General features: G+C 47.2%; 1 protein-coding gene across 1 annotated transcript in view; it reads right to left on the reverse strand.

The window, feature by feature from the left end:
- LOC126162028 (serine/arginine repetitive matrix protein 1-like) overlaps positions 1-12,487 on the reverse strand; it is a 118,662-nt gene extending 106,175 nt beyond the window's left edge. The window contains exon 1 of the mRNA XM_049918296.1: positions 12,249-12,487. Coding sequence (XP_049774253.1) covers positions 12,249-12,487 — 239 coding nt within the window. The remainder of the gene's footprint in view (positions 1-12,248) is intronic.
- Between the last annotated feature and the right edge of the window lie 308 nt (positions 12,488-12,795).

Here is a 12,795-nt window from a genome sequence, read left to right on the forward strand (position 1 = left end):
GAGCGCCGCCACACGGCAGGTCTAGTGAGACGTCCTAGCACTCGCCCAGTTGTACAGCCGACTTTGCTAGCGAAGCTAAACTGACAAATACGCTCTCATTTGCCGAGACGATAGTTAGCATAGCCTTCAGCTACGTCATTTGCTACGACCTAGCAAGGCGCCATTACCAGTTTATATTGAGATTATAAAGCCTGTACCGTCAGACCGATGTTCTCCAATTGTGGATTAAAGTTAAGTATTCCAAGAGCTTCGTACTTTATTTATTAGACTCAACTCCTTTAACTGTTCCAGACCTCACGCCAGCCTGCGTGAGCTTAACGCGTGCTATTCGGCTAAAAGTCATAGTGGATTGGCTGTCGGGTCAGTCCACTACAGATATATTACCAATTGCAATATAATTATAACAAAATTGTACCAAGAACAATGCGTTTTGGGTGGATCTTCCGTGTGTCGGTGCCTTCCAATAGCCTACTCTCATAATACGCAAGTTACAATAATTCTTTTACCACCGAATATGATGTTTCTCATTATTGTATTGGAACGAATCACACAGTTAACAACGGGTTTTCCAGTGATTCTCAATTTTCAGGTGCTCAGAAACGGCAAATATGCATATAGGCTTGAAATGGATGCCAATATGGCGCCTCATAACTCTGTACTGAAGGGAGACGGCGTCCGTGTGACGTAGATGGCGTTGAGCTATCTCATTGGTCAACGGTCAGACGCACCCTCAGAATATCTGACATGCCAGATATTGCCCTGCACATTCGGAAAGACTCCCGAACGTGTTATTCCGCGCTATGACGTCAGAAACTCGGCACGCTCAACGCTCAATATAACGCAAAAAATATAACTGTAACGTCTCCTTTTCTACAGATAACGGTTTAAAAAGAAATCTTGTACATTCAGTAGAGATTGCTGGCGACTGGTTTTCCAATTCAGGTGTTTACAAACTAACCTGTAATAACTGTCCTTAATATTACACTCCTGGAAATGGAAAAAAGAACACATTGACACCGGTGTGTCAGACCCACCATACTTGCTCCGGACACTGCGAGAGGGCTGCACAAGCAATGATCACACGCACGGCACAGCGGACACACCAGGAACCGCGGTGTTGGCCGTCGAATGGCGCTAGCTGCGCAGCATTTGTGCACCGCCGCCGTCAGTGTCAGCCAGTTTGCCGTGGCATACGGAGCTCCATCGCAGTCTTTAACACTGGTAGCATGCCGCGACAGCGTGGACGTGAACCGTATGTGCAGTTGTGGGACTTTGAGCGAGGGCGTATAGTGGGCATGCGGGAGGCCGGGTGGACGTACCGCCGAATTGCTCAACACGTGGGGCGTGAGGTCTCCACAGTACATCGATGTTGTCGCCAGTGGTCGGCGGAAGGTGCACGTGCCCGTCGACCTGGGACCGGACCGCAGCGACGCACGGATGCACGCCAAGACCGTAGGATCCTACGCAGTGCCGTAGGGGACCGCACTGCCACTTCCCAGCAAATTAGGGACACTGTTGCTCCTGGGGTATCGGTGAGGACCATTCGCAACCATCTCCATGAAGCTGGGCTACGGTCCCCACACCGTTAGGCCGTCTTCCGCTCACGCCCCAACATCGTGCAGCCCGCCTCCAGTGGTGTCGCGACAGGCGTGAATGGAGGGACGAATGGAGACGTGTCGTCTTCAGCGATGAGAGTCGCTTCTGCCTTGGTGCCAATGATGGTCGCATGCGTGTTTGGCGCCGTGCAGGTGAGCGCCACAATCAGGACTGCATACGACCGAGGCACACAGGGCCAACACCCGGCATCATGGTGTGGGGAGCGATCTCCTACACTGGCCGTACACCACTGGTGATCGTCGAGGGGACACTGAATAGTGCACGGTACATCCAAACCGTCATCGAACCCATCGTTCTACCATTCCTAGACCGGCAAGGGAACTTGCTGTTCCAACAGGACAATGCACGTCCGCATGAGTCCCGTGCCATTCAACGTGCTCTAGAAGGTGTAGGTCAACTACCCTGGCCAGCAAGATCTCCGGATCTGTCCCCCATTGAGCATGTTTGGGACTGGATGAAGCGTCGTCTCACGCGGTCTGCACGTCCAGCACGAACGCTGGTCCAACTGAGGCGCCAGGTGGAAATGGCATGGCAAGCCGTTCCACAGGACTACATCCAGCATCTCTACGATCGTCTCCATGGGAGAAAGGTGGATATACACTGTACTAGTGCCGACATTGTGCATGCTCTGTTGCCTGTGTCTATGTGCCTGTGGTTCTGTCAGTGTGATCATGTGATGTATCTGACCCCAGGAATGTGTCAATAAAGTTTCCCCTTCCTGGGACAATGAATTCACGGTGTTCTTATTTCAATTTCCAGGAGTGTATATTGGTCAAACAGACAGAACTGTGAAAACAAGATATAAAGAACACCTATTAGGTAAAAAAGGAGCAAATATACACAGCTCTACTTTTGCTGAACGCCTCTTGATAGCCGGTCATACGCCTAAACAGTTAGAAGACACTGTTATCCTACACAGAGAAGTCAAAGGGCGTAGATTAGATCTGTGGGAAGAGTTACAAATTTTCAAACATCTAGAGCTCAAGGACGGTAATATACTGAACGACCAGTTGAACCTTGCTTGTAGACAATTTTTCGAAGGCTTTAAACCTGTACTGTTTATGGTATAACAATGCTGGTAACCTTAGTGGTCTATTTCCTCAGGAAGCTATGATGCACCTTCAGTGCTTAAAACTCACTACCCTTTATGTAATGTGGTTTTCTCACGATGTATGGTTGCCACTACATCGGCTCTTATGTGATTTTGTCAGGCTCTAAAACTTTGGTTCCCTGCGAAAGTGTATTAACTGGATTGTGTAACAGGGTTCGTAAATCTGTCTTAAGAGCCATTATTGTCAATTTTAAAAGTTCTGACATATATACCGTTTGTAGGCTTCACTAATATAGTAATGTAATTCTTATATTTTGGCTGTATATGCCACTGGGCGTAATTCTCTCGGCGTAAGCGCCACCTGCCTTTTTGATGTATTACTACATTAATTGTACCAATGCTCCAATACTGTTATAACGGGAGTGTTAAACGCCTTCCTTCTTTTTATTGTTACTTTATCTAAGGACGTAATTAATACTGATAATTTACACGTTGCCTTTGTACGCCAACTGGCACATGGTTCGCGACATAAGCGACACCTGCCCTGGTCTCAGAGTAACTACGCTCGCCGATTACATTCAGTCGGTTGTGAGCTCTGCAAGATCCATGTACTAATTTATATTTACGTGACAAACCCTAATTCTAAGGCTATATTTCATTTCTGACAAATGGATCTATGCCGACATTTGTAAAAACGGCGATGGTACATTAGTCCTTACTAATGTAAAATTGTAAGTACCAGTCGTCGTTCTCATATTTATGTAATGCAAGAGCTCTCTAATTTGTGTTAAAATCTATTCTTGACTTAAGTTTCATACTTTTCTTCTGTAAGCTATGATGTTCAGTGTCCTTAGGCCACTTTCTGAAGAAGACAAATTTATATTTGTCGAAACCTGGGTAAAGAATTCTTTATCCATTGCAATTGGTTGGCTGTTTATAATTTTATTACGTGGAACCGTTGCTGTTGTGCAGCTATGTTTAAAATACTATAATATATTTGTCCAATGAATACCCGTTTATCATCTGCATTTCTTCTTGGTGTAGCAATTTTAATGGCCAGTAATGTATTTTTTCCAAGTAAAGGGAGACGTATGAAACTATAAAAATGTCGTCTGACTATGAAATAAATAGACACAGTATTTTATGCGAACAGTTATGAAAATTAATAGTGTAAAAACAAAGACAATAATGATGTATTCGAAAAATAAACGGTATCATTGTAGTGATAAGCGTTCATCTGCAACTGTCTCATATATGTAAAGGTTCTCTCTCGCTCTCTCTCTCTCTCTCTCTCTCTCTCTCTCTCTCTCTCTCTGTGCGTGTGTGTGTGTGTGTGTGTGTGTGTGTGTGTGTGTGAGTGTGTGGTTGTCTTCCGAGGCGTTATTATGTATACTGCTTAACCATGTCTGTAATGAAATGTAATGTATTTTACTGAGATGATGTCAGATAGATACTAAGATAAACGTAGCCTGAATTTTATTTGTTGAAGCGTCAAACCTATGACAAATAATCCCAGTTTCCAGAATTACAGCATTGTTTGCAGCGGAGCAGAAAACAGCTTCCGCCATTACGGGGCACATTTAAAATTATACCATTGTTTTACATGTGCATTACTATCAACGCAGAGTATTTAATAAATTTTCTTCGAGCAAAGCTAGAACCTGTCCCAGGCAGTTTAATGACGAATTTGCCAGTTATTTGAGGGTATTGTGTGGTATTTGTCTCTGGCCTGTACTTCGTCTAAAGGAGGACAACTTTCATTACAAAGAGTGAACATTGTATTTGACCAAGCACGTTGAAAAGAAAAGTAACAGTTAAATGCATATTTATTTTCACGAATAATTATCAAGTTGCATTTGGTTGCATTTTATTGTGTTTGTAAGCTATCGACCGTATGCAGCACATAGACAATTTCGCTGAAATAATAATAGCAATATTTACTAACATAATAATATTTTCAAAGAATATATAAAACGTAATTCAGACAAAGCATGGCCACATTAAAACGGAGCGAGACTCGCAACAGGATTGTCAGCTTATCGTGAGCGGTCGCCTTACCACTTTTTTTTTGTTTTATTAAAAAAAGATCCTACAACTGCAGTTGCCGAGCGTTCGAGTCGTCTTCTCGTCTGTTGTAGAGATGGGCAAAACTGTTCTTTTCAGAGATTGGATCAGAACTGTTCACTCCCTGAAATGAAGTAGCTCTTTTTCATGACTCACCACTCATTTACAATAGAAAATAAATGGAAGGCACATTGCCCTTTAAACTTGGTTTATTCCAGTACTATACCTGTATTTTGATCTTATTTGATCCTATTTTGAAGTAACACAAATAATGAGTAAGAAATTTGTATTGTTTATTGAAATTTCCACGATATGACAAAGTTTTTGATTATTGATTTATTTTGCACTATCGTGGTTTTTTGGGTTATTGGAAAATGTTGTAACTTGAGATTTACATTAACAATATATTTGGCTTATAATGTATTAAAATTTCATTAACCTCATACAAATACATCGCAAGCCATATATTTTTAAAGTGAACGTTTCCTTTCGAAGACGCCTAAAATCGCAAAATCCGTACCAGAATAAGAAAAAAATATATAAATTTGACTGTAAAACGAAAGTGCTGCATATAGCCTTATGCAGAATAAAACAAGGAAAATATTGGTGTATCACATTTTGCGATACGTTTATCGGTTCGCTCGTAATTAAAGCGTAAATTCGAGTGTCCATAATAAAAATCCTATAGTAAGAGGAGTCATCAGGAACCTAATCTAATCAGTTTAAACAAATAAAAATAAAATAAAAACAATTGATGTATACATAACATAATAATGTAATATACATAGCGGTATTACTACGAAGAACAATATCCAGTAGGGACGAACTCCGATGCAGAGGCGCTGAGTCAAGCAGGTCGAGCCGCGAGCTGTATTACTGCATGAGCTGAGACCGCAGAGACCAGAGTGACACCTGCGTCACTTTGCTCAACGCTCTGGCTAGAGTCGAGACGGTGGGGTGAGCGTTGAGCGGGCGAGTTCCGAGGGTGGGGGGAGCGGTGAACTCACCCGCTCCGAGACAAATCGTCCGTTCCCTTGCGAGCAGGTTGTTGCAAGTAATTCCTATGTTATCCGCTAGGTGGCTCTCTGTCCTGTTGCTCGCATCAACTGCCCAGAGGGCAGGACGTGCGACTGAAACGATCGCCGACAGAGTGCGATGCGAAGTTAAGCTGCGCCAAGGCCCTGCACGCGGCAGACGACGCACAGAGACGGCACGGCATATGTGAAACACAAAATCCAATGGGGCACTGCACAATGCAGGCAGCCAAGGTAGAAGCAGGGCAGAGGCCGGCGCTGACTGTGTTGTGTGGCGTGCACTGTGCTCTGACCAGCAGAGGCGCTGCTGATATGCTCCGTCTCTCTCTCTCTCTCTCTCTCTCTGCCGTGGGAAACGTTTGGAGCTACCGTTCTTTTTTTCTGAATCACTGATTGTTCACTCCTTTGAAAGATTCAACTCTATGAATTAGTTCAAGAGCGGATCCCCCATCTCTAGTCTGTTGGGAGTGTTTCCCCCCTATTCTACCCGTAGAGGATCAATGTGCTCGAGAATTCTTCTTCAGTTTCAGCATCTCATACCCGGAACGCCCCAGTGAGCAGGAGGGTCTGCAAATAATGAACCAAAATAATTTTCGAAACGTGTCCTGTACTTCGGGTGGCGGCTGAAGCCTGCATGTGTCAACATCAATAGGGACCAAAAGTCGAGTGTGCGTTTCTGAACATCGCAAAGTATGTAGTAAAGGGCCATACCCTTAAGTCAGTTACCGGTGCACGTCCTGGTCGATGGAAAGCAAACGCCGTCAGGGGAGACAGACTTTGGCAATCGCTGCAAGAGTAATGCCAGCATGCGCTGCGTCAGTGGCCAGCACTCGCTGGTCGTGGTGCAAGTCAGGCGGTGTGCGTCCGAGTCAACGACTGAGCATGTCGCACACAAGGGGCGGTCCGTCAGATGAATGGAATGTAGCCTCTGAGGAGTAGTGAACTTCCCATTCACAACCACGTACAACCACGAACGCACTGCGGTAGTTAGAAAAGGCATGTGTACCACTCGCCACACCGTGTTTCAGGCAACTTCAGGATGTCTGTGTGCGACCGTATTGATAGGTTGCTGCTGTTGATAGAGACGATAACAGTCTTTCGTGCTGGGCATCCGTGTCGTCAGAAGGTCTGACCGTAAATAGCTGAGGTCAATCAATAACTCTCTGATGTGGGGGGCCCTACAGAAACTGGGGGATGCAGAGAGTGTGGTGCCACTTAGATAGTCAGAGTGGCGTGGGCAGAGGTCCACGTGCGACGCATAGTGTTGAGATAAAGCGATCCCACACGGTTATAGACATGAATTTAAAAAGTCCCCTTAGAACAATTTTACACGACTGTGCTTAAACTGACACACAATATTTTTTAGCGCAACGCAATCTGACTTTCAAAAATCCCTACAAAGGAGTGGCCCTGACCAACATTAATCTATACCTTTCACGAATCACTTACCTCACCAAAAATCTCCGTTACTCGAACTACTGCAATACAGCGAGCGCCACTACTGCCAGCTAAATAAAAGATTCAAACTACGGAAGGCACTAACTACTGATAGGCATAGTTAGCAACTGAAAGATGTTAATAGAGAACAAACAATGTATTTACCTTAACAGTCATAATATATATATATATTAGTTCATGACATCCAGTGTTACAAATTTCAAAACTCCGCCATCTCTCTCCCCACATCCACCACTGCTGGCGGCTCACCTCCAACTGCGCAACGCTACGCGCTGTTCACATCCAGCTGCCGCTGCCCAACACTACAATGGCAGACAACAATGCAAACTAGCCACAGACTGCGCACAGCACAGCCAGTGATTTTCATACAGAGAGCGCTACGTGGCGGCGGCGTCACCAATATAAGAACCTAAACAGCCTACTTACAAATTAAACCGATACCGCCTAGTGTCAGGGTGGCGAACCTGAATTTAAAACAAGGGCGGCGCTCACGAAATGTCCGTATGCCGACTGAAATCTGTCGGCCATCCTAGCCGTAAAGGGAAGGACATGCGCAAAATAGCTCCGTTTGGAGACAAGATAGGTGTTGACATAACGTGTTCGGAGGGGCATATCCATGCGACGCAATTTGTTGTCCTGCAGCAGAGCACGTGTCTGGTGTAGGAGCCGACGGTACGTAGCCGCCGCCGTGCGGCGAACATTGCTATAGAACTGCACTTCTAAATATTTGAGTACGGGTACCTTGTCAAAGGGCACCGTCGTTGATTGGGAAAGCCCCCCTCCGACATCCATGTATTTTGTCTTCTTCAAGTTTATGACGCTCCCAGCGTCCGGCTCGTACTGGTGTAGCCACTGAAGCGCTATTTGCATTTCATACTTTGATCTGGCCAGGAACACTACTTCATCGGCGAATGCACCACAACTATACGTCACGTCCCGCTTGGAACTGCCTATTAATCGCTGCCGTAGACCATGTAAAGCTGGTTCAAGCGATGCCGCAAATAACAGACCCGAGAAGGGGCACCCTTGTCGCACTGACCGTCCAACAACAATGTGACCAGACTGGTAACCGTTGATCATCATGCGGGAGCGCGCTCCGTGGACCAGTCGAGGAACCACCTGTGCAGACTCTGGAGAGAGGCCCATGTGTTCCAAAACTGCGCCTGGGAAGCCGTGGTCGACGCGGTCGAATACGTCGTCAAAATCTACGGCGACCAGAGCGCCTCGTATTTTGCAGGCTGCCGTCAAAGCAATTACGTCGCGATATGCTCCTAACGCTGTATGAATGTGCTGACACAACCTAAACATGTCTGAAAGGTGTGGATGGGTTTCCCGATAGCGGTGTGGAGACGCGCCAGGAGGATGCGGGCGATCTTGTAGTCACTGTAGATGAGTGTGAATGGGCGAAAGTCCTGCCACCTACAACCACCATTCGGTTTCGGCACTGGAATGCCATCTGTGAATTCCGTGGGGACATTGAAATCACGGCGGATCAGTTCTTGAAACATTTGGAGACACTTGTCGCCTATAAGGTCATAAAAAGTGCGGTAGAATTCTAGGGGTAAACCGTCCGGCCCGGGCGATTTGTTCGGTGCTCCATGTGCCGATGTCAGCTCGTCGGATGTAATGGGCAACAGCAGACTATCATCGGGTGCCACGTCCCTAGGGGCGGGAAAGTCGTGCAACAGCTCGTCATAACAACGCACGGTTCGGGAGTCTTCCATGTAAAAGGTCCCATAGTGTCGGGCGAACGTGTGCGCTATATCCGTTTGCGTCACTGCGCGGCCGCCCTCCTCCGTGTTTACCGCCGTAATGAGCTGACGTTTGCGGTGGCGCCTGTCGAGCACAATGTGACAGACTTGCCGTTTTGTTGGTGATGCAGTCTTGCACTCGTTCACGGATGAGGACACCTTCTAGGTGCTCCGTCCTGATGCGAAGTAGACGAACTTTGACGCGTTGTACGGACATCTGAAATTCGGGAGACAACGGTTGCGTCGACAGCTCACATGACGCTCTATAGTAAAATTCCGATGTTGTCCTTTGCCATTTCGATCTGTCACACCCGTAGGCCATCAGGGTCATTCGGGGTGCACGTTTGACACATCCCAGCCACCATAGCAACGTGGAAGCATACGTGGGCAGGCGCCTGAAACAACGACGCCATGTGTCAGTAACCGCTTGCCGACACGCTTCCTCATGAAGAAGGGTGACGTTCAGAGTTCACGGGCCTCTGTTGCATCGGGGTAAGGTGATAGTGCAGATATTCGCCGAGGTGAGCGGTGAAAGCCGTCGGCCAGAGTTCTGCATCACGGGTCGGTGTGTGGAGGGCACGCGATACATGTATCCGCTCCAGACGACTGGCAGAGTGGCCGGTAAAGTGCGCTGGTTCCCATGATATAAGAGCCAGGTGTACTGGAGAACGAGATCACGTACCAGTGTTTGTAGAGCCTGGTATGGGACATAATACAGTATCTGGTCCTCGGGCCACAGAACACTGTTAAAATCGCCGCCCAATACGAAATGGTCCATATTTCCTTGCAAAAGCGGGGCTACGTCCTCTGAATACAAGACATACCTGTCAGCGCTGTGCGAAGTATTGGATTGAGCGTAGTCGTTAACGACGCGGATTGGGCCAAGTGTGAGAGCGATGCCTCGCCCGTTCGGCAAGTGTGTGACGTCCGTCGCTTCCATGCCATCTCGGAGAAGGATAGTCGTTCCTCCTGGGTAGGCTGTAGGTGGTGTAGCCATGTAGCTCTAAAAGCAGCTCGGGGCGGACCTCCCAGAGAAGGGCAATGTCCAAGTCTGCCGCTCTGATCATGTCGTGTAACTTGCCCGTCGTGACAGTGGAGTGGACACCATTGACATTGACTGTTCCCACACGGTATGACTGAGACATATCATATGGTAGGCAGTGTGCTGGTGCAAGTGCACGGTGAGCTCACACACCACACAGCCATCCAGCCGCAAGACGTGCATTACCGTGCCATGTGGTCCCCTGACTTTCAGAGCCCTCCAAGCTCAATGTCAGCTATGGGATCCGGAGGAGGTATCGATGTGTGCTGTGCATCATCGGCCTCCATGTCGTCTGCCCAATCACCAAGAGAGGATTGGGAGGTCAGTGGTGGCTGGCCACTTTCACAGGCGTCCACATTTTGTGAGTCCACCCGATGCGTCTTGTTTTCAGGGCCACCAGGTGTAGGAGAGTATTCTTTATAATCAGGTGCCTTCTGGTGAATGATGCCCTGAAATCCGTTCGAACGGTAGATGCGTCAACGGAGTCGATGTCTTCCTCCAGTCTCACATCCCTGTCCCGCTCTTCATCCGAATATCGTTTCTGAGCCGTGGATGGCCCATGTTATGTGTTGGATTAAACCTTGATTGCTTTTCTATGTTTAGTCTCCCACGGTTATCACGATTATGATGTTATCCTCTTCGCGAGTAGCAGCAGCGGTGTGTATGGATATTCGCACCTTGTACTATCTTTACTATCTTCGGCCTGGTGTTCATAGTTTCCGGTTGTGCTGTGTGTGAGGAGTTGGTCGGTTGGCGTGGAGCAGCGAGGAAATCTCGGCCGAGGCAGCTGGCGGCGTCCACGCGCAGTCGGCGTGTGTGGTGCTGTTCCCATTGCTACGAGGTCTGTGGCTCACCGATGCTGGACACGAAAGTTGAGTTTTCATTTAATCTACCAGCAAGTCACGACTGTTCACACTATGTCGCTTGAATTTCGTTGTCGGCTATTGGGACATTCCCGCAAGCAACAAAGTGTGTTTTTAGGTTGGCATATTTTCATTAACTTAACAATTAAGCTGGAAAATTTGACTGTACTTGGTTATTCTGAATTGAAGTGCACCACCGGAATCTTCTGCCTTGTGGCCGTTAACGTTCCGGTTATCTGCCCTGGTCGTTGACGTAAATTCAGGCAGTGTATTTTCCTCATCGTGTTATCGCTCTCCAGCGCGGTGTGTAGTTTGACAGTTCAATGTATAGTTGGTTGTGGGCGCCAATACCTTCTACATTGTTCCACTGAACTCCATGTTGTGTGCTGGTCGGGTGGAGCGCAAGTTATCTTTTCGGTGGGTCCGTTGACTGTCTGTCGGTTAGGTTGTCGCCAGACCGAGAATAGTTGGGCCGACTGCCTGTCTCACCTACGCGAGCGTTAGTGTTGGAATTCCAGGCCAAACCTCGGAAACTTCTGCGCGCCGTTGGGTGTACTCCCGTTTCTTATTTGTTCTTGTTGTTTGTATTTGTATGGCTTCTAGCCGATTTTTAAATTAAGGTTGTTTTGCTCTTAAGGCGAAAGATTGTTTGGGCCTTCAGCCTAATTAGAGTACTGTTTTATGATAAGGCCTTTCGCCTTTAAAAATTTATTTTGGTTTGAGCCTTTAAGAGATGAGCCTTAAGCCGAATTTTTTTCATTAAAGTTGTTTTGATCTTAAGGTGTGAGATTATTTTGGCCTTCAGCCTAATTGAAAGAATTGATTTAAGATAAGGCCTTCTGCCTTTTAAATTTCTGATTTTGGATTGAGTCTTAAGTTATTAGCTTTCAGCTGATTTGAAATTAAAGTGGTTCAAATGGTTCAAATGGCTCTGAGCACTATGCGACTTAACTTCTGAGGTCATCAGTCGCCTAGAACTTAGAAATAATTAAACCTAACTAACCTAAGGACATCACACACATCCATGCCCGAGGCAGGATTCGAACCTGCGACCGTATCGGTCTCTCGGCTCCAGACTGTAGCGACTAGAATCGCACGGCCACTCCAGCCGGCGAAATTAAAGTGGTCTTGCCCTCAAGGCATGAGATTGTATGGCGCATTCAGCCAGTAATTAACTTCCAAAAATTAATGCTGTGTTTTTTTTTTTTTTTTAGTTTTCTTGGCTCTTCTAATGTTTGGTCAAATAAATAAAGTTGTATGTTCGAGTGTAACTGACAGCAGCTTATTTTGGCCCATTTCCACAATTTAAACTACTGACCTGTCTTGCGGTTTTAGCAGGGCGTCTCAGTCACTTGGGTGATTTTTTACTTGCGGGTCCGAGGTTCGACATCCACTGGAGGGCGGGGCTCGACACGATCTCGGTAATCGGGAATCCCTGCGTCCGATCCCGACAGTGATGGCGGCCGGGTGCCCACGACGCCGTGTTGGGCAGAGGCTGCAGAAACCTCTGCACCGTGTGGCGGCGGTAGTGTCGTCGTCGTCGTCGGCGGCGGCGGCGGCGTCGGCTCTGACTCTCCAACGGAGTTCGCAGCAACTTGAGGTGGCATCAGGTTTTGATCGTCCGTCACGTCATGTCGTACCGCCTCCACATACTTTAGCGGGAGAGAGGTCAGCGTGGATCGTTGGAGAAGTTTATTGCGGGGCAACTGAACGAGGCGGTGCTGCAGACACTCAGTTCTTATATGGCAGCCTCAGCCGATCCACGGTTGGCCATTATAAATAACAATTGCGCGGCAGCCGCCAACGAAAACATATGATGGAACGTGCTTCTTAAGTTCTATGCGCACTTGTCGTACACCGTTAAGGACAGCGTACGTTTCTAATGTATTCCATTTCTCATCTGTGCGGCTCACAA

Source organism: Schistocerca cancellata, chromosome 1 (genome assembly GCF_023864275.1).
Source record: "Schistocerca cancellata isolate TAMUIC-IGC-003103 chromosome 1, iqSchCanc2.1, whole genome shotgun sequence".
Classification (NCBI taxonomy): Eukaryota; Metazoa; Arthropoda; class Insecta; order Orthoptera; family Acrididae; genus Schistocerca; species Schistocerca cancellata.